We start from the raw sequence: 22,757 nt of genomic DNA, 5'->3' as shown, positions 1-22,757 counted from the left end.
TTTCTGGTTCGCTGTAAACACAAGGAGAGTAACAGACATCTGTCCAGAGATAATTGGCTGACACGCACCATTTTACCAGGGTTTCCGTGACGGCCGAACCTCTGAAAATATCTTTAGGGTGTGTTTGCTTGATTGACTGTTGCCTCTCCCTCGGTTGTGGTGGTTTCCTGGTCGCTCCTCCAGCCAGGTCCCACCCATAATTTTTAACACCAAACATCACACCAGGCCTCACGGGGATGTGAGTCACGTAGGGGTGATGTCACAGAAATTACAGCCATGATTTTGGGCAGCTTTTATGGTGACAGACCGGCTGAATCTTTGGTTTTAAGTCATAGGAGTGCTTGAAACCATTCGAGAGGTGACTTTTATTAGATGTGTTTGCGTGATATGATAAATAGTAGATCTGAGGTTCCAGAGCAGAATCTTTATTTTAGTTTTTATTTTAATTTGGGAGTGTATTTATAGATTTTATGTTAGCAAACATTGCCTGTTTGACCAGGAGCCTCAGTACAGTAACAATCCCCAGCCGAGTGTTTTTTTTCTTAACTGCTGACAGTTAAGAAGAGTGGTGGAGTGGCAGTGAAAGTCCATCCCTCCTTCTCTTTTTGACTTTTTCAACATCTCTCTTCAGTTCTCTTTTCATCGCCCGCCCTCTGTGTTTCCTTTCCAGCTTTTTCTCCTCTCTCAGTCACGATGTGTCACTTCTGGCCTTCCCTCCTGATCAACTCCTGTCACCCTCACTCTGCGGCAGCCATGACCGCCTCTTTGCCAGACTGAGCAGTTCATATCCATCAGGCTTGCTGCAGCAGGAGCAGGAGGAGTTGGTCAAGTTGAAGGCCGACGAGAAAAGTGTCTCTTAAAGTCATTACAGTTCTTCACCCAAAAAAGTGCATGTCACTTTTTAACTTTTCACAGCTAGGTGGTGTTTTTTACCCCTCTAGCATCTCTTCTTTGTGACTCTGGAATGAAGAAAGAGCCGGCCATGTTTATTTAGCTTGAAACTAATGGCGAGTGACGGCTGACCACACCTATTTAGGAGTACTTGAAAACCAGAATACACTTTATAGGTGAAGTATGTCTTTAAGCCCTGATTTGAAGGATTTGTCCTGGCAATACAAACACCCTCCAGCCCATCGCTGTCTAATTTTCAACTGTTGTCAAAAGACCCGCAGAAATGAGCCAAATTAGTTTGCTGACGTTTGAAAAATTGTCTTGTTGTCTTGTTGTCAGCTGCGGTTTCTTGTTCCTGCTGGACGTTGTCTTCAGCATGAACAGCTCGCGCGGCCCGTACCTCGTCAGCGGTTGTAAGCACTCTCGTTGTTCGAGTCTCTGCAGTGTCGCAAACACGACCACAGTCTCACTTTGGATTTGTTGGCTTTCTCAAACACGCTGGCCCGTAATGAACCAATCAGAAACGCTCAGTTGAAAAAGACCCACCATCAAAGTTCGGTGCTGAATTTAGACCCTGGTTCCAGCAGTCGAGTGTGTGTGTGTGTGTGTGTGTGTGTGTGTGTGTGTGCGTGCACACGCGCAAGATACTTTTCTACTCTGAAACCTGGTGACAATGGATGTGTGAAATGCTTATATGTTGTTATAGTAAGGCTCATCTGTGTGTGTGTGTGTGTGTGTGTGTGTGTGTGTGTGTGTGTGTATGGCAGCGTGGTTTTGACATATTATCCGCGGCTGCTCCGTTGATGTGTTAAACAGCAGTGGATTGTGGGACTGCCGGAGGGATTAGCCCCAGAACGACCCCGGCTTGAAAGACGCTGCTGCTGCTGCTGCTGCACCAGAAAACAAAACCTTCAATAAACCAAAGCCTTCCACCTGTCAAACGCCTCACGGCAAACGCTACAGCCTAATGATGCCGGGGAGGTGTACGGCACGCGTGCTGGTTTACTTCATCTAATGAGGTTTTCTGCATCTCACACACATTCTGTGCTGAGGGAATAACATGCAGTGAGATCGATGAGAAGCTCAGCCTCGCAGTGTTAGATGGGGTGCTAAACCGAAGTTACAAGGTTTAGAGATGGTAACACACACACACACACACAGCTGATCAGAATAAAGGTGATTCTGGATTCTGTAGCGGAAGACAAATGTTTATGACCAATGTTTCTTATCTTTAAATTTTCAGCCTACAAAGTGCTGTCAGTTGAATGTACCAAACCTAAGAGAGGTAAAACCACATCATAAGACAATGACACACTTTAGAATGTTATGTTGCTTCACGTAGACGCACGACTTCATCCACGACACACGTGAGCTACATTCCCAGATCTACTTTCCAAGCTCGGTGTCGTTGGCTCGGTGTACAAAAATGTCTTCAAAACAATGACTTACTCTAACTGATGTATCTGACTCTCCCGTGTCAGTGTTGGTGGGTCAAGATGAACACCAGAATTCTCAAGTGTTTGGTGAAGATTGGGCACAGCACGGGATGTGCGTCTGTGTCGTTAACTACAACTTGAGCAAAGCAAGTGATCTCAGCAGCTGTAAGGATTCCAGCAGATGAGGCAGATTGCGGACAGTCAACTGTGTTAGTTTACTGAAGGGCCGAAGTGTGTGAAGTTATTAAGTTGTGGCTCGTTACTATCTCAGGGTGTGTGTGTGTTTTCTCAGACATCACGTCAACTTCTAAAACTTCAGGGTAGGTCGTAAAATAAATACACTATTGGCAGTGTAAATGGAGCCTGGACTTTTAGAGATGAACGGATTACAGTCCCAAAGGGTCTCGAGCAGAGCTTAACGTCAGTTAGAGAAGAGCCTCCTAGAGATACTTGTGTGTGCCATTTGGTGGAGGCTGTTAACCAAAGCTCCTTACAGAGGCGCAAGGGCATCGTTTATTCACCCGGGGACGTGTCTGAGACAAGAAGTACGGCAGTGATGCGCACCGTTATCAAAAAGTTATGATGACAGCTCTGTTGTGATGAAGGTTAACGAAGTGTTGTGATATGATGCTGGATTTGAGCCAAAAGCAAACAAACGATAACACTTTCGGTTTGGTGCCACCACAAACGAGGGCATAAGTGCAAGCAAATCGATCCGGCCGGATGCCCCCCCCACCCCCCATGGTCGCGCTGGGCGCTCATCACGGCGGTAGTCCAGTTTGTTTGTTTTTAACTGGAATCAAAGTGGGTGTGGATTACTGAGCATACGGCCGGATTAAAGGAAACCTGGATTATACGTTTGAGAGACTGTGAAGAGACATTTTTGGACAGTTACATTTGCTGCTGTTTGCCATTAGCTTCATGCTTACTACGATAACAATGTGTTGGCTAAATCTTTCTCCATTCTGAGTCACAAAGAATTAATTCAGGAGGGAAAGAACTTGTTTCCGGGATGATGACAAATTTGTCAACAGTTTTGGTTGAAGTGTCGTTGTCCTTGCAAAGCGCTTTTCTTTTTTTTTTACTCCCGAGAAAAGGGTGAGGTGTCTGTGTTTAATCAGTTTCTCCAGAGTTGAGGTGAGTTTCTTCCCCTTCGTCCTGCACTCCAAAGTGAATGAATTACATCATAAAGACTCAGGTGGTTGTGGAACCTCCTCAGAAGCTATGGGCGTGTTGATATCGTAGGTCCCGATGCCCTTCCATACAAACTCTGGTTTGATTCGTTGGTGGTGAGAATGTAATCGACCGCAGTTTGACCAGTATTACTGGTTTGCATGCAAGTTTGAGCCTGAACGGTTCCTGTAACCAGATGCACTTCGCATTTTTGGACACATCAAAGGATCCAGACTGTCGCAATTTGTGTAGCAGTTAACAGTTGCGGAAAGATGAGCTAGCTCCTGTATTTCCTGTCTTGCTTGACCCCAGACACATCTGACCGTTCTCTCCTGCTACTTTGTCTTCTGGCTTTATGAGCAGTAGGCAAACCAGCTTTCAGGCAGATTTCCTCCACCCATTGTGGTTTGTAGTTGTGCTGCACTGCTCTGTTTGGCAAAAAGTCCCGAGAAGGATTTTGATGGACTGATTCGCTGTCTCAAAGCAGAACAATCGAACGACAGGTGTGAAAGCACGTTAAGGGGGCTGTGCTGCTCTGTGGAATCTGTCAATAAGCCCAAAAGTTTGGAGTGGAGTTGCATCAAGATCTAATGTACATCAAGCAGCAGTAACGCAGACAGAATTTGTCAGCAGTTATTGTTTGACTTTAATCTCTTTAACCTCACTGTCCCCCCTCATCGTGAAAAACCGAACCTCGACGATGGCATCCTCACATAGACACAGCTTTCTTGCAACTGTCTTGTCTGTGTCTCATTAAGATCATCATCTCCCCCCTTATAGAGCACCCCAAATCCATCCCTCTCCAACCTTTAATCCCTAATCCCAGCTCCTCGCCATTCAAGTACATTAGTGAATTACTCCTTTAATCCAGAGGGAAGCGATGGTAAAGCAGCTTTTGTATGACTCAACGAGCCGCCCTTGGGTGAAGTAATCGACCAGACGTTAAGTATACAGCCACTCACGTCTTGTTTTAATTTGTTTCACCCATTGGGCTCAATGCCAGACTCCTTGAGTCCACTTTGTCCGTCCCGTAATACCAAAAGACTTGTGAGGTCAGCGTGGTAGTGGACAGTTGGTCACACTGGGTAATGTCCTTAAGAACTGGTGTTTGTATTTCTTCAGGTTTGGAGACCAGGGCACGACTGCCGTCCCCGCCAGGGGACCCCCAAACGTTTGAGTGTCTCCATAATGAATCTGATATCTTGAGATGTTTAGGTGGACGTTCAGATGCCTTTCACAGCAGTTAAAAGCATGAAACCAGATTTTTTTATGATTGCTATGAAATGTTTGAGCAAAACCTGCCTGTGTAATAAGGGAAACTATTGGACCCACTGGAAGATGGCCAAGGGCCCTTGGGGGTCCCAGACTCTCTTAGGGAACTGCTGGTCTAGGTTGTGCTGGGGTATGTAGGCATCTTCCAAATGAGCCCTGCAACCATTTGAGAGCAAGTTTTTCTCTAGCCAATCGATACAAACTGAACTTTGTTTTGGAACGGATCCATTTTCACCTCATTAAATAAGCTTTACTTTCCTCGCCACTTTCTGTCTCTACATTTCTCTTCCGGGCGTCTCACATTGATCTGTGAGCTGCAGAATGATCACGCCTTCATGCTGTAGTTTAAAAATATAGTCCTTCAGTTTATAAATGACCTCGACTTCATCTGTGGTTACATTTCTTTGTTGGTGTTTGCAGGAAATGTCCTGGGGACCAACACCACCGAGCTGGACACTGCGGCCAACATAAGCTCCCTGCTTAACGAGCAGGAAGGGCCTGTCAAGGTCAACGAGGTCATCGTGGCTGTAACTGTGATGAGCAGCTCCGCCAGTCCTGACTCTGTCAACACTGTGACCCCGAGGGCCGGCCGTGTCCCCCGCGCTGGTGAGGAGGAGGAAGAGGGGCAGAGCAGCGGCATGTTTGGTGAAACGGTTGTTCCTGCTGTGGAGGAGGTGGGTGTGGCTGCCCCGCCTCAGCTCAGCCTTGATTCAGCTGAGACAGAGCACCTGCTGCCTAGCAACCCCCAGAAACCGGAGATCATGGAAGGCGAGGAGGAGGGGGAGGGGGTGGAGGAGCCACACACCGACCCACCTTGGATCCACGCCCAGGACACGGCTGTGTTTGACCTTGACCGGCTCTTCACCATCACCGCACCGCCGTCCGCTTCCAGTAACCCTTCTAGCCCAGACGTCCTCCATGTGGACTTTTTCGACGCCTCCTCTCGTGGACGCAACCTCGACTTGGCTCCACCTTCCACTTCATCACTGGCCCACGAGCTTCAAGGTGGCGACCCAACCTCCTGGGCGATGCCAGACAACTACGACTACCTCACGCCTTACGAGGATGGCGTGTCGCCCACCGCTGATGAGTACACCTACAGCACCACCACCGATGCTTACGAGAGTGACGAAGACCTCCGGATGTCTGCTGGTTCTCCAGCTCGCTCCCGGCCCCGGGTCCCAGGGTCTGGCTCTTATGTACCTGCGGCATCACTACCAGGTGCAGGAGCTCCGGTACCAAACATCCCTGTGGGGGCTCCCCCAGCGGCCGCACCAGTGGACGGGTCGGATGGGATGGGCGGATGCCGCGTGGGCTACCAGATGGTGAATGGAAGTTGTCGCTCACCTTGCGACATTCTGCCCAACTACTGCTTCAACGGGGGACAGTGTTACCTGCTGGAAGGAATGGGAGTCTTCTGCAGGTACGACGCAGCAAATACACACATTCAACCTGAGAAACAAACACACGAACGTCGCAGCTCCTCCAAGTTGCCTCAATTTGACACATTTTTCATCAAAATCACCCCCATAGTGCCGCCACATTCTTATCCTGCGATTTCAAACACCAGACAGTTACTAATACTTGGCACGTTCTGGCTATGTGATTCTAAGTTACATCTTGACAGTTTGAATTATGTCATAGCAAATGCTACATGTAAGCCTGGTTATATTAACGTGGGCAAAGGCTGTTGGAGAAAAGAATTTGATGGTTTTTGACAGAGGTACACTGAATACTCACTGAGCTAAGCTAACTAGCATGGATACCAGCTCCCTAAAGCACACATAGGAGAGAGGGTTATAGGCTCCTTCTCTGGCCCTGGGGAGAATGGACCATAAGCATATTTTCCGTTTCATCTCACACTGTACAAGCATGAATAGTTGACTTGCACATTGTTACCAGACACAGGAAGATGAGATAAAACGATGACCTGGATGAGAACAGTTGGCAAATACATTCAAATCCCTACGGTGACAGCTAGCAAGTGATGCAGCAGGACTTGGTAGATGCTAACTTGTGCAGATGCTGCACAGCTAACTTCCAAAGAAATGTTACCCTTCGTGATGCTTTGTCTGTGACAGCGAGATGGTACGCCGCAAAAAACACAAAAGCAAAATAAGGAGAATATCAGAAAGCATGGGTAGATGTGCCCACGCCATCAGAGCCCCTCGTCGTTGATATTCTGTACAATGTTCTCCAGAATAAAAGCATGTGAGACTTTCTGGAATTTCACTTGCTGGTCAGAAACATGTGGAAGAGCTCAGAGCAGAATACAAACCAGTGCACTATTGTTATTTTTAACAAGAGGCTTTTACAAGGAAATGTCCTCTCGTCTGCCAGGTTCAGAGATTTGCTTTCCCTCGGTGACACAGACACACATAAACACACATATCCTGAGAGCACATACAAGAAAACACACGAATGAGCTTTTGTTAAGACGTGTGCGCACACACACACACACACACACACACACACACACACACACACACACACACACACACGCTGACCTGTATGTTTATATTCTGTTCATATTTTTCATGTCCCATCCCACTGACCCTCCTTCTAGGTATCAGCTCCATCCAATGGCGTTGTCATGGTGATGAATCTAGGTGGAGGTCAGAGGTCAAGAGGATTGAGAGAATCATTTATGAAAATACACTGTAAGCCACAGAGACGGTTTCAGCTCAATATGAGTCCTGTGCCGATGCATCAGAAAGTCCACAATCACAGTGCAGCTGTGGATCAAAGCATTGCTGGAGTTTTAAAAACGCGACATGTCAGTTTGTGGATTAGAGCCGCTGCTGGTGGGGGATGGTGGGGGAGGGTGGGGGATGGTGGGGGAGGGTGGTGGTGTTCCATGACAGATAGCTTTCCAGATTCCTAACGTCATTGCAGAAGTGTTGCTTGTGCTGTTGTTGAATGGAATATTGAGATCAATACAAATTCTGCAGTTGTAGATTAGAAAAGCTTTTCGTATATTCTTCTGCTTAACGAGGCATTCACTGATTTACCTATTTTTTTTCCACAGTATTTAAAATTTGAATGCAGTTTTCTATCTTTACTGAAAACATTAGATTGCTGTGTTTCAGTTACAGTCTGATTGGTAGGAAATGCAGAAGGCATCAGCATCAAATACCTCGAGCTTCACTGATAAAAAAGATTTGTTGTTTTATGGTGCTGTCATGAAACATTTACGCTGATTTTTACTCCTAAAATCTGATTTACCAAACATTTCTGCTGTAGGGTGATGGATGTTTCACAGGTGACATTTGTTGTCGTACAGAGTGTGAAGTTGTGTCATGAATAGCAATTTCCATGTTCCAATGCACAGCTCTGAAGCATGCAGGCGCAGCATAGTTTGACAAATGAAGCCCCGGGTGTAGGTGACAGTCCCAGAGAATGGAAAAAATGCAAAAAAAGATTTTTCTTTCTACGCTCTGCACTTTTGTGCTGATGCTTGCACAGGAAGAAATTCATCATGGAGGAGGCAAAGAGGTCAGTGTACAGGACACACCCACCGAAAATATTAAACAACTTCTTAGCCACAGAAAAATACCAGGGATACACTGAAAATTATGATTTCAGATCTTTTGTGTGTGTGTGTGTGTGTGCGCGCGTGTGTGTGCGTGCATGAGCGCTATCAATGACATAAACATTGGCCTCACATATATTTCCCAATTATGAAATGAATGACTGTCAGGAGAGAGCACCAATTAGTGAACAGCTGCACTGATTAATATGTAGATTTATGCACCCGAGCCTCCTGACGGGAGTTGACGGGGAAAATATTCGACCAGCTGCCCCGGCCAACCGTCAGCACACACTCACACACATCCACACTAATCCCAAGCACGACAGAATATGAACCATTGATCGCCTCACAGCAAACCAAGGTTTGCCTCCTCTGACATAATTAGAGCAGAGATTTATGCTCCTAGACACAAATCCAGCCCCCCCAAACTCGCCGTGACCTCTGCTCAAGGTTACATGCTGCTAGTCACATCTGTAGCCTCTGTTGTCAGATCCAGCTCCCCCCGCTGCGATCAGGACCCCCATCTGACCTTTCACACCTCAAAGTGGTAATGCTGCAGTGGCTTCGTCGTTTGAATTAAACTGCACAACACGTGAAGCTCGTTCACGTGTCATATATGAGTCATTTGGTAGGACAACCCAGATCTCATTTACCTTGGAAAGAAGAACTCCTAAGCAAAATCAGATTTGATTATCTGTTTAAACATGCTTTTTTGGGGGGAGAATTTCTCCCTACGAAGAACTTTCTACAATCAAAAATAAAAGATAAAAATATGATGAAATAATATTCCCACTGAATTCATTACCTGACCATTGCAGGCGATATTCCCAGAACAATTTCAGAACAAAGAAATTCATTCAAAAGTGACTCTTTCAAGAAGATTTGCATCAGATTATACTAAATGGTGGTGTATAACCCAGTAGCTATGAACTATTCTTTTTTAATCAGAAAGATGAAACTGGATGGGCAATGATTGCATGTGATTAGAAAACATGGAGTCGATTAGAAAAGAATGGACATTTTCTCGTGAACTGGCGAGCACACGGGTTACAAAAAGTACTCACTCTATGCAGGAACGGAAGCTTAAATAATATGATTGGTAGCAACCGCATTTGTTTTTTACATCTTCTCAGAATGACTGCTGCGAAAAAAAGGTCAGACATGTTAAAAATTCAGAGTAACCAGAAAGTGAGCAGAGAGTAGAAAGATCATCACTGTGTCGAGTCAAAAGTTCGTACAGTCCTGTGGAGGAAAACAGAGCCGTATGATCCAGATACTGAGAGCAGATCTTGGGCCTCCGACAGCAGAGAGTAGCAGTGATGAACCTCCCGAGAGTGAGTCAGCCGAGCGCTGGAGAGAAACCGAGAGGCGCTTGACTGCTGGGCAATGTAGGTCAATGGAGCGTTTGTGTAGATGAAACCCCGTATGATCCTATGATGTGTCTCTTTAGGCATGATTGTGTGCGGCTACACATGTGACAGTGCGTGTGGAACCGTGTGCTCAGTGTGTTTATGTGTAGCTGACGAGAAGCTGATTCATTCATCAGGCCAATTCGATTACGGCAGGATGAATGTTTGGACCTAAAGACCCCTGCAGTAAAACGCACCACCCTTTAAAGTGCTGTTTACTGACCTCAGACCAGCCTGTCGTACCTCTTTCCTGCAGACATAAATAAGTACCAGCAGGGTTGGAGATGTGCTCTCCTGTACCTGCTCAATGACAGGTTAATGCTGAGCTGCAGACCATTTAATAAGGTAGCGATTACTGACAGGCATAACTGCCTTCCACGGATTTCACCCAAATAATCTTTTTTTGTTTTTTTTAGCGTGCTAAAAACTTGTAGCCCAAAGTTCAATGTGCAAATCTGCGGTTTGAAAGTGCAACAAGTTCAATCAGACTGTGGGTTTCCGCTGCTCTCACACATATTGATGGCTATTTAGCTCTTGAAAAATTGTCTAATAGCCCCCGGTGAATATCTCATTATTGTTCCCGGCATTCGAAAAATATCCAACCAAGGGTTTTGCCCGCCTCTACTTCAAAAGCTGAGCGATGATTACGTCAACACAGTGCTGGTTTGATTGGTGGCCTGAGATGGCCGTGAGTTCAGTGTCACAGATGTTAAGGTGAAGGTGGTTTTCCTTCATGCACGTGTTGATATCAACCAAAGATGGCGACAACACCATGGGAGTGGCTGGCAGGACTTACATATAGCAGGGTATCATCTGCATAGCGGTGGCATAAGAAGCCATGTGAGCAGATAATGGACAATAGAGAGTGAAGAAAACTGCAAAACAAATGGGATCTTGCCCTGCGGTTCCCTTGGAGGGAAGCAATTGGGTGAAAGTAGGGGTCAGTTCACGAGGCACAGATGCGGGACTTTGTAATAATTATACCAAATAATTAAATTAGAATGGTGACTGTTGAACGTTTTGATAGCTCAGTGAGAGATTTAGTTTTTGAATTGGGCTGAAAGGGTTGGAGAATGCCTGCCCTTGCATATTTCTGCTGAATTGGATCTGCAGATTAGAGACAGTTAGCAACTACCGGTGCAGAGTTTGAAAGACATCCACCAGGCGGGGAGGGTGTAATAATCCAGAGTTTTGAAGCTTGTCCCGTCGTCAGCCTCCTTTGGTTCTGTTTTGATCAGTCCGTTGTGAGTTTGCCAAATCCATGTAAGTACCACTTTAACAATTTGTTGTGATGTGAAGCTCTTAAGATTAAGCATAAGAGTTTTGTTTTGCTCAGCTCAAGCTGTGGGGTGGGAAAACACCCACACAAGGTGAAGGCTTTTCAACATGTGAAAGAATCTGAAAAGCATCTAAGAGAAGAAAAAGTACTGGAGCCGTTGTCTGCACTGTCGTTTCTTGTGACAAATTCTGTTGATGCATAATCTCAGCCAGACGATGAAAATGCACTGCCATATGATGGTGGGGTTTTTTTTTGGGGGGGGGGGGGGGGGGTGCAGCAATGTGCGGAATCTCCAGTCCTGGCTTTCCTTTACCTTTTACTGATGGGATCTGACAGCATTAGCGTCATAAATTGTTTCCTCTCCGAGAGTTGCTGATACTCAGAGAAACAGATGGGAAAACTGAGGGAGGGAAGGAAAGGACAAAAAAGTGAGGAGTGAGGAAAAAGTGAGCAAACGTCAGAAGATAAAGAAAGTGAAGAGAACTGAAAGAAGGACCTGAAACTACTGACAGGAAATGACAGGAATACAGAACGAAAGAAAACAGTGAGAGTTGGACAGAGAAACGAAGAGGTGGAGTAACTGAGTGAGAGAATGAGTCAGAATGTTATAATGCCTGCCAGTATGGAAACGACTAGGCAGAGCCAGGTCGGTTTACTGGTGTGTGTGTGTGTGTGTGTGTGTGTGAGCGTGTGTTTGTGCAAGTGTGTGTGTGTGTGTGCGTGTGTGTCTTGCAGCTTGATGTAATTAATGAGCACCAATAGCACTTTGTATCCATTTTAGCTGTCATGAGCACATCACGGAAACCCACTCACGTTCATACAAATGAAACCCAGACTCACACAGGGTTATGTGTGTATTAGGGATCACTTCCAAGTCAAAGAGCGTGGGGTCACGAGGTCAAACTCACAGGAAATTTACGACTGCCAAGAAGGCCGGGACAAAAGACACACAAACACACACACACACACACACACACACACACACTCACACTCAGTTTGTTTTTGCCAAAGGTAGCCTGACTTGATGAATTCAATTGTACACATGGACACACACAAACACACACACACACACACACACACACACGCGCGCGCATACATACACATGGGACTATTTGGTTTTGCTAGTCATCTTTTTGCTGCAGGCAAACTAAGTTTTGACTCTAAGATTCATGGCACATTCGCAAAAACAAAGAGAGTCATAAGGTTTTTATTAATCTCTCTATGAGCAGGCTTTATTTATCTCTAGAGTATTTGTCTCTGTCTTCTTCAAATTCCTCCAAATGTTTTATATTCTTATTTTGAAAGGGTAATATAGAGGAGTTTGCCTCTGCCAGATCAACTCTGTGTTGTAGGTGTGTAGCTGTAGCGCTAGCTTAAACAAGTAAATGATCCCCGAAGAGAAACAAAGTTATTTTTTTATACACAATAATATAATTATCATCTGTATGGATTCTGCATTTATGATCCCACTGACTTTCATTTTGACAATGCAAGTTGTTCCACTACCTCCAGTCATGCTAAATTAAGCTAAGCTATGCTAACTGCCACTAGCTCTGGCTCCATACTCATCTCATGGGTGGAAATACAATCAGTCTTTTTAATTCTATATCTGCGGAACAGCAAATAATTTTGTTTCCATAATGTGACCTTCTTTCAAACAAGTTCATGTCTCTTCCAAATCCAGTGGGAATTAGCTTAGCCCTGAGCTAGCAGGAACTCACAAGCACAATGTCTATGAGTTAAACAGTCTTTGGGTATTTTTGTTTTATCACATGAATTTAATTACTCAGCTGGAATTATCCTTTTTTTTTAATCACCATGAATGTTGCTTTAGCTCACGTCCAGTCCCAGTAACACAAACCTAACATCATGGGATTCGTGTAGAAATAGTAAGTCGTTACCAGAGGTTTGGGTTGGACTCTAAAAGAACCAATAGCCTACATTTGGTTCCATCAGTTGACTGCATCAAGATGTGACGGCCTTCACGAGGGGAACTTGAGCATCTTTGAGCTGATATACTGTTTTCCTGTCAGGGTCAGACATTTTCAATAAATGCCTTCCCCTAATTGCTGGTGGTTTTGCGAGCGTGGCCACATCTGAATCCCTGTAATTGGTTTCAAGTTTATGGCATTGTGAGCTCTCTAGGGATTGAGGTTTATTTAAATAGGTTTTGGTTACAGTCAAAGCCGCAAATCTGCAGTCATTCACACTGAGAGTCAGTCTATCTACATGAACACTAAGCTTTACTCTTGACTACAGGAGACAGACAACTGTAAAGGAAATTACATCGTGCTGTCAACCAAAAGAGCCTTGGAGGTTTGTATTCATCCTGCCCTTGATTTTGAAAGTCTTGGATGGTTCAAGCAGTGTAAAGCTGGGGTTTTGCTGCTTAGCTTAGCTCTGCTGTGAATGTATCTGGCTTCTCCCGGCGTGCACACATGACATCTTCCAGGCATCTTCATGCTTCACCACACTCGTGCAAACAGCTCACATGCTTTCACCTGGCGTAAACCCTGGAAAAAGAACGAAATCACTCCAAAAACAAAAGTGTCTGAATGTGAATGTGATTTTTCTGACTTGAATTGGTTGGATGGTGCCAAATGGAGAACTCCGATTATGTCTTCAAGCCCTTAAATCCCCTTTCAGATTTGAATTTGAGGGATTTAGCATTTGTGGCCGATTGAATCAAATTCTTCCCACTGTGTTGAAACTAATAAGGTATTAATGCTTCCATCTGCATAATTGAAGCCGATGTATTTTATTTAAGCCGGTTGGTTTTGAATGTGCCACTGTGGACTGGATGCTGCGTGGAAATCTAGGAGGACGGCTGATGAAAGTTAAAAAAAACAAAACATCTGACCTGAAAATAAAAAAAAGAAAGATTGTTCAGACGGCGGTGGCCTGGATTGCAAACCAGAACTTGAAATCTGTCAACGATCAGGAATTCACTGCTGCACAGAGCTCCTGTCCCCGTAATCGTCCCTATTTATCATAGCTTCTCTTTCATCTGACAAATATGCGTCACATGCTCTCAATCTGCAGCAAAGCAAGACGCTCTGAAGACAGGAATCCATGCGGAGCGACAGGACAGCACAGTTTTTCTCCTTGGATGAAAGAGAGATCAGGAGCAGGTAATCAGTCAGGGAAGGCGAACGGATCCGGCTGGCCAAAACAGGCGAGTCCCTGAGGGAAAGTGTGTGGTCTGTAGCCAAGTCCATGCTAAGGTGCTGATGAGAGAAGGTTTGTGTCTCAGTTAGATTTTGTGGAGCCAGACAAGAAGGCCCATAGTTGGACAAGAGGATGGAGTAAGGGGTGGTACTCATCACTGTTTAAACCACGTTTAAAAACTGTACATATTCATAAATATATCGACTATGAATAAATGTCATAAGTTGTACCAAGATCTGGGGGAATACTTGATCGTGATTGGCTACAGGGTTGTTCATCAATCTCTCATACATCAGAACCTTCCAAAGCCCTGTTGAGACTGCTGGCCCAAACCGGATTTTTTTTTTTTTTTTTTAATGGATTAAATGCATATTCTGGAGAGCCAAAACTCACATGAAATATATTTCTGGCAAATCTGAAGTAATTTTGTGTCTTGTAGGTAGGATAGCAAAGTCTGGACACAATAAAACTGACTTCATCACTTGGGGGAAAAAAAAAAAAAAAAAACAGTGTGGGGAGAAAAATCTACAATATGAGATGAATCTGGTCTGAGGAACAAATAATATGAGCCTGCAGCATGAAGGAGGCCAGAGTAGTTCCAGTCAAACTGTCTCCTCACCTTGTAAATTATTGTACTGGCCATTTGTAACCATAGCAACGAGGAAGCCGTAAAAGCCTCTACAGCCAATGGCAACATTGGTCAAATATTGCAAGCCTCATAAAACTGTTTTAATGCAGTGTTGCAGTGTTGCAGTTCAACGTAACCCAACTTCTGCTGTTATCGCATCTTGAGTTCAAAAATAGATTTCCATCGATAAATTGTAACGTGACGAGCGTCGCGATGGCCGCCTGGTAACACAGAAGCTGTTACACAAGCCATCGGCTCACATCCCAATCATCGTCTCAATAATTCACTCTCCGCTCGAGGGTCTGGCAGTAAACGCAGACTCGGACTCGTCCCAGAAAACCGTCACGTGGATTTGGGGGCATTGTCTGGTTAACTCCGTAATCCATGTCTGTCCATCAACTGTCTGCCGTGTTACTGAGAATCTTGCCAGCAGAACGTGTGTGTGTGTGTGTGTGTGTGTGAGAGAGAGAGAGAGAGAGAAAAGGTGGAGGTGATTGCAAAATGCATGGAAATATAAATGAATGCACTGTTTTTGTGGCAGGTGGCCAAAGCGTGAGAGGGAACACTGCCTGATCCGTCCCCTCCTGGAACAGTTTCTGGTCATGTAGGAGGCAGCCTCACCCATGTGTCCGGTGAAGTGACACATCTTTTTTTCCCCCGTTAACTCCCTCTGACCGAGAGCCAGGCATCGTTTCCTTGTTGAATTAAACAAAAAAACAAAAACAACAACAAAAAAGCAACTATTATCCTTTGTCGTTCCCTTCGTTAAATTTCCCCTGAAGTCATCTAATCTGGTGAAATCAAACCTCGCTCTCCTCCTTTAGTCCATCAAAACCTCTCTGTTGTCGGATGTTCTGCCCTCAACCTGACCCGTGCTCGTCCTTCTCCTCCCAAACCCCCCGAGTAATTATTCAAGAAACTCAGATGAGGTTTTGTGCTGGAGCCGGTTGATATTTCATATTCTGAGCCGGTGATGGACGCTCCCCTGTCCTCTGCCTGCTTCTTATGTGTGGATCGCACAGTTGGAGAGTTACTTCATGTTGACAGCAGAGCGACTGTGGGATGAATGCTATCTGCCTCTTGAATATCCCAACGAGCCACAGCCATGTTTACGCTGGATTCTGTAGTCGTGCCCAAAATAAACTCTGTGGCACAAAAAAGTTTGAGACTTGTGCTTTTTTTTCTTTTTAATTCAGCAAGACAGTCTTCAGAATTAAGCGCTGCTCTTGTGATTTTTTTTAATAAACTACAACACTTCTTTTGTTGTCAGCGCGATGACCTTTGCAGTCCCGTTTAGCCACCAAGAGCCGTTTTTAAAACACCAACAAAAAAAAAGCTTTGAAATTCTCACCTTCAGGAAAATGTTAAAATATCTTTGCTTGTGTGAACCACAGATCATAATTCAGGCATTCAACCAAAGATTGATTTTTTTAATGAAATGTCGATTTTTAGCCGAGGGAACTGGAGTTTCAACAACGCTAACTCACTTCCAGGTGTCAGGATTCCTGCGCCACTCTATTCCAATCCATAATGAGCACATAATTAGGAAGAAAATATTTAATGAATATATTTGAATTTGGGCGGCCCGGTGGAGCAGTGGTCCTCCCTGTGGCCCCCCAGCAAGAAGGTTGTGGGTAGAGCCCCGGCTGGAGCACGGGATCTTTCTGGGTGAGTCTCCATGTTCTCCCTGTTCCTGCTGGGTTCTCTCTGGTACTCCAGCTTCCTCCACAGTCCAAAGACATCAAGAGGGACCAGGTTAATCCAGACTCTAAATTGACCGTAGGCGTGGCTGGGAGAGCCAATGGTTGTCTGTCTCTATGTGTTGGCCCTGCCATGGACTGGTGACCTGTCCAGGGGGAAGGCTGCTGGGATAGGCTCCACCCCCACCACCCTCAACAGGAGAAGAGGGGGAACATGGAGGGATATTTTTTAATGAATAAAACATGTTTTACAAAATCAGTCAATCTAAAGAGAAAACTTCAAAACCAAGTTGTGATGAAATGGAATAATGCAGACTCCTGGGTTGGAGCTGGAACTGTCCACCTTTTCTTGACCTCTGCCGATGGGCCTGCCTCCCCCCCGCCAGCCCCCCCACCTCTCCGTTACTCTGAATCAAAAACAACAGGGGGTCTTGTTAGAAGACCACAGCTCCATCTGCACCACTGTCAACCTCTGCAAGTCAAATGAGATTCTCTCGTTCTGACTGTCCGTCGCTCCCTCGTTCCCTCTCTCTCTCTCTCTCTCTCTCCCTCTCTCTCCCTCCCTCTCCCAGTGGGCCAGCCTAATCAGGTAAATATTGAGAGGATTTGTTAGTTCTTTGTAATGTGGCTCAAAGTGCCCCGATGCTAATTCTGTTGTATTCCTGCTGGGCTACAAAGACAATTTAAATGCTGCAGTGGTAAACCCCACTGACGGAGATAATGACAGGCTGGGGAGGAAAGAGTTCTGCCGTGGGACGCAACGGGAGGGCCTGCGGGACGCGTGGGAGGTTTCACACGGGGAGAGAGTGGGAGCGAGGGGTGCTGCTGACACATCCGAGCCAGAGAGGGGTTTATCTGCTCCTTGTTTCATCTGTGCTCTGTGCTGCTTTGCTGGATGTGAGATTTCTTAGAGGAACGAATCAAAGCTCTTAAATTATCTGCGAAATTCAGCCAAGAAGTTTCTCCCCTTGCAGCAGCTTGTTAAACTCCATTCCAAAAATCTTCCGTTATTCTGCCCATCAGCTCCTTGATTCCAATAATACGGGTCACAAACGTAGGGTTTCGTTATGAAAACACACGGACAAACTCTCTGGAACCGTTCTGAGACAGGAGTGTTGGGGCTATCTTCTGGAACGTTCCCGTCTTAGATCAGCTAGTAAAAGGTACTGCCGGGGAAAATGTGAGCTTGTTTGGATTCGGCCCTGACTCCTCAGTGGTCTTAGTGACTAATAAACTGGAACAAAAGACATCAGGTGGCAGGACTCCAGCTGCTGAGAGAGTCCTGCCTCATTTTTTTGTGTGACTTTAATCTTTTTTTTTTTTCCTCTCTTATTTTACCCAGTTATTGAATATTGAGGGAATTTCCTGACCAACGTAGTCTCAAAACAATATTTCATTAATTTGTGATTCAAAGAAACACACGGACTATTCGGGGAGACAGACTTATTGTCCACCCTCTCCAGAGACAGACAAGAAGATGGAAAACCTGAAAATTTCAGGAAAGGTCGGAGTTGAGGTCCAGTCCTGTTCTGAAGACACGGTGTTGTCTTGCAGCTTAAAAGGGCTGGTGAGCAACGACCTGTCACCGCCGAGTCTCCTGCACGGCATCGCCTCAACTCACCCCCTTACAGAGACTCCTTGCTTTATTAATGTTTTCTGATTTGCTACTTTTCTGCGGTCGTAATAACAACGACTGCTGGGTTGTGTTTCTTGGGTAGGAAATCTCGAAATAAGCAGTGAAGGAACATTCCGGTGCAACACTGTGGCTCACTGAGGTGATTTCAACTGGAGCAAGGATGGAGCGGTTTGGCACAGACCAATAATGTAGGATACACGGGCAGTTGTTTCTACAAGGTCGGTTGTTGGTTTTGGTCTTTTTCATGGGACGTGCGGTAAATAATATTGGATATCTCGTCCTCCCACATCAGAACACCTTGGAGAGAAGAAATGCTGCTGTTTTCCTGCTATTGTACGAAAAAGAAAGAGATACAACTGACAGCAGAGTCATGATTCAGCTGGAGGCGCTCGGCAAAAGTGCAGGAGGAGGAGGGGGAGGGCAAAGATGGGGAGGTGAAGAGCCAGAGAACAAGAAAGGAGATTTTCAGTGGGGAGGAGGAGGAGGAGGAGGAGGAGGAGGAGGAGGAGGGCAAAGATGGGGAGGTGAAGAGCCAGAGAACAAGAAAGGAGATTTTCAGTGGGGAGGAGGAGGAGGAGGGCAAAGATGGGGAGGTGAAGAGCCAGAGAACAAGAAAGGAGATTTTCAGTGGGGAGGAGGAGGAGGAGGAGGAGGAGGAGGGCAAAGATGGGGAGGTGAAGAGACAGAGAACAAGAAAGGAGATTTGCAGTGGGGAGGAGGGGGAGGAGGAGGAGGGACATGGAGAGAGACAGAGAAGAAATGGCTGCTAAAACATGGCTGAGTCCCTCTGGACGGCGACGCTAGGATACACACATGTGATGGAATGACATGTCGGCGCTGCATCTGCTTCGTTCGCCGCTCAGCTGCGTTGACATGACAACCAGCACACCCTCCCTCGCCTCTTTCCTCCATTCGCACCCCCCCTCCATCTAACTTACATAAACCTCTTCTTTGTGAGAAATGCTAGGAGGACGAGTGTGTTGAAGTCTCCTTGAAAATGTGTTACATGGCGCATCGCTCGCCTCTCGTTCTCACGTATGCCAACACACAAAATGTCTTCTGGCCTTTTGCCAACGTTTCCCTTCAGCTGGCGAAATAAAAGCGTCAAGGATTCAGGAAGGATACAGGAAGTAGCTGTGTGAAAGAAGACTGCTTAGCATGTAGAGAATATAGCCAGCGTGGTTACACACCCTGGCACCTCCATTCACTCCTTTATCTGTGTGTGTGTGTGTGAGAGAGAGAGAGAGACAGAGAGAGAGACAGAGAATGAAATAATAGACATGTCATGCTTTGTCAAGTGTTAATTAAAGCAGATCTCACCTGCTTTTATCGTGTAAGAGTGAATCTTTGTATCCACACAGGCGTGTGAAATGATTCCACACAGTTAGCGTCAAAGTGAGTTTCATGACCTTCGGAAGCTTAAATCTGTATATGAATAAAAAAGAGAGACTGAGAAAAACGGCAACACTGGGCGCCAGTGTGAGCAGCAGACGCAGAACACATGACCAGATGACCAGGGTCAGAGGCTGTTGCGACGGTGGATGGACTTCAGTTCCATGCTGGGTGCCAGCAGCGAGTGGAAGCTGCTGTTTTGATTGTGTCGACTCAGGTGTTTTAATTAGTTTGTGGTCAGATCAAAGTGTCTGAGGGTCATTGAGCCGATGGCTGGATGAAGAAGACGTGGATTATTCCAGACGACGCACACGAGGGTTGGCAAAAGGAGGATTTTGACATTTTTTGCTGTTGTTTGCTGTCAGTTGCCATTAGCTTCAAACCAAATGTACGTAGCTGGCTCTCTCTGCATTCTGGACTCAGAAAAGAAGTAATGCAGGAGGGAGAAAGTTTGTGAGACAGTACTTTAAAGGCAAAATGCACTTTAAACTGCAGAGGTGCTAGCAGGGAGGCTAAAAAAACCACAGGTGGCCCCAGCATGCCGTTACTTAGCCAGATTTATGAACTATTTTTCAATTTTTATCATTCAATTTCCCTCCCTTGTTGTATATTAAACTATTACCACCCCAGAAGCGTGGCTTTAATCTTTTCCCTGTGTGCTTTTCTAAAATAATATTCTCATCTATTTAATTAATTCACAGAGAACAGATGAAAATTAATAATCCAACATCTCTTCATCCTTTAAAGCAGACTGAAACTTCAAAGTTCTGGTGGTACATTCGTAATAGGAGAATAATAAGGAGCATCCAAACTTTCTTCCCCTCTGAGTGCAGCTCGCCGTCTCGTTAAGTGGTGAAATAGATGTGCTGTTTCACACGCCAGGCAGTCTGTAGACAAAGCCATCTGCCTCTGTCGTTCCTGTCCCCTGGCGGACGCCGTACTCTGCCAAACAGCTACGGGGGAGTCTGGGATTCAGATGGCATCAGTGTGTGCTTGGTGCGTGTCCACAAACAAACACACAGAGCTGTGAATGGGCATCATTTTTGATCTTAATATTATTTTGATCCAAACGGTTCTCATGATTGTGATTTGTATTTTAGAGAGAGAGAGAGAGAGAGAGAGAGTGTGTGTGTGTGTGTGTGTGTGTGTGTGTGTGTGTGTGTGTGTGTGTGTGTGTGTGTGTGTGTGTGTGTGTGTGTATAGCTGCAGGCTATCTCTTTTTACAAGCTGCACAAAGTGATGACATTATCTTTTTGAATGGCGTGCGGTTCAAGCCCCGCCGCCGCCGCCGACTCTTCTGTCTTGCTTACACGCCTGCGGAGGTTTATGTAACATGTAACATGTAACATGTAGTGAAACATTTGAACATGTGAAGAGCTTTTCTCAGATGTCACAGTGAAACAGAGGAAACAGGAACAGACAAAATCCTGCATGAGCACATGAATTACACCGGACCACACTGGAATACATGAATACATATTTAAATGTCACTTTCAATGAGTCTACTTCTACTTTCTCTGTTTCTACTTCATATTTTTTGGTATTTGTACTTCATTCTTCTTAAGGAACACATCTAGGGTATGGGTATGAAGGAGTATGTGACAAAGTAAATCTACATCTCTCCTTCCTGTGTGTGTCCCTCAGATGTAATGTCCAGGATTACATCTGGCACAAGGGCGCTCGCTGCGACTCGGTGGTGACGGAGTTCCAGGTGATGTGTCTGGCTGTGGGCGCCTCGGCTCTGGTGGTCCTGCTGCTCTTCATGATCGTTGTCTGCTTCGCCAAGAAGCTGCATGTGCTCAAGACAGAGAACAAGAAGCTGCGTAAGCGCAGGTGAGGATCCACCCAGGTCCAGAGTGTCCCAGCAAAAAAAAAAAAAAAGTAATTTCAATGTATTTTAGAGAAAAGGAATAACCTTAAGACCATCTTAGCCAAGAAAGTAGCTCAAAACACATATTTGTACGTGGGTGCTTTGAGTACTTGAAGGGCAAAATACACTTCATGGTTGAAGTGTCATTTTAAGCCCTGACAGCAGAGGAAATGCTTCTATAAAAAAAAAAAAAATACTAAAGATGTGAGGGAGGTGTGAATGAGGCGAGGGCGTAAAAAACAACTGCCTCTGTCCTTCACAGGAGCACACAAGGATGAGGCCGCCGAGGCCGTTGTGCCCCGAGCGCATGCAGGGATTATTTCTCACCGTTTCATTTTCAGACAAGAGTGACTCAAGCATGATGGAAAGGAGTGAGGTTCAGTGCCTGAAGGACACAGGTTGAGCTGTCGGCCGCAGCGCAGTCCTTCTAGCAGCTGGGAAACAACATCGAAACATTTGGTTTGTCTGAATCACAGGGAAATGCCGAATTAAGACTAAATTGCTGTATTTTTGTCTTTTAACTACATTTTTGTGAAACAGACAGCCACATTTTTATTATCTCAACCTATCGTCAGCAAACCAAATTCACAACACAGGCACAAGAGGTGATATGATTCTTCAACTTGAATTTGGTGGAAATGGAGGAATAGAAAAGAGGATTCAGGGGTAAACAAGCAGATATGAGGAGAGGAAGCAATGAAGCGAGAGGAAGATGATGGTGTGTGAGACAGCGGAGGATGACGATGGGGGAGGGGTGAAGAGAGGGAGGCGAGGACAGTCTAATGGAGGCGTTGGGGAGGTGGGTAGATGGATCTGCTCAAGTAGAACCACAGGAGGAAGGGGAGGAACGGAGCGCTGATAGCAAGCAGCTGCAGGAAAGACGGATAGATGGTGAGACAAGTGAAGGGGTGGAAGCCAGGGTCAGGAAGCAGTAGCTTGTTTTTGTTTGCTTTTTACATGTCATTTTACGCTGTTGACATTCCATAGGCTTCTCTTGTTTAGATACAGCATGCACTGCTATGCTGAAATCTCAGAGAAAATAAAGCAGCCGTCTGGTTTTCACCTCGCTGCCACGTATATTGGGATTTTACAGGTGCCTTAAGCTCACCAAGACATTTTTGCCTCATGCCTCCCTTCTTTGTCAAGGAAGTAGTGCCAAAGGAAGGGTTACAGTTTGTTTTCCTGTCAAACTATTCATTGTAATCGGTGATGTCACACGATTAATCCTCAACCATTCTGACGTCATGAAATAGCTCAAGCATTAATGCAACGCTGGAGGCATTAAAAACAATTTCTTCTGTCAAATGTTTGGAGAGAAACAGACGATCGCAGCAAGGGGGACTGAATATAAACTAAAGGAGAGTGACAGGG

At 45.5% G+C, this 22,757-nt stretch overlaps 1 protein-coding gene across 10 annotated transcripts in view; it reads left to right on the top strand.

Moving 5' to 3' along the window:
* Positions 1-22,757, top strand: part of cspg5a (chondroitin sulfate proteoglycan 5a) — a 54,574-nt gene that overhangs the window by 16,004 nt on the left and 15,813 nt on the right. For all 10 annotated transcript variants that reach the window (XM_086217710.1, XM_086217704.1, XM_086217703.1 and 7 more), the window contains exons 2-3: positions 5,193-6,195; positions 21,161-21,349. In XM_086217710.1, the coding sequence (XP_086073836.1) occupies positions 5,193-6,195; positions 21,161-21,349 (1,192 nt within the window). The remainder of the gene's footprint in view (positions 1-5,192; positions 6,196-21,160; positions 21,350-22,757) is intronic.

The sequence above is a fragment of the Aulostomus chinensis genome, chromosome 11 (genome assembly GCF_037954235.1).
Source record: "Aulostomus chinensis isolate RoL2024-O1b breed Wild chromosome 11, RoL_Achi_v1.0, whole genome shotgun sequence".
Classification (NCBI taxonomy): domain Eukaryota; kingdom Metazoa; phylum Chordata; class Actinopteri; order Syngnathiformes; family Aulostomidae; genus Aulostomus; species Aulostomus chinensis.
Note: the sequence above shows the minus strand (reverse complement) of the source record. Positions and strands in the feature narration are given on the sequence as shown.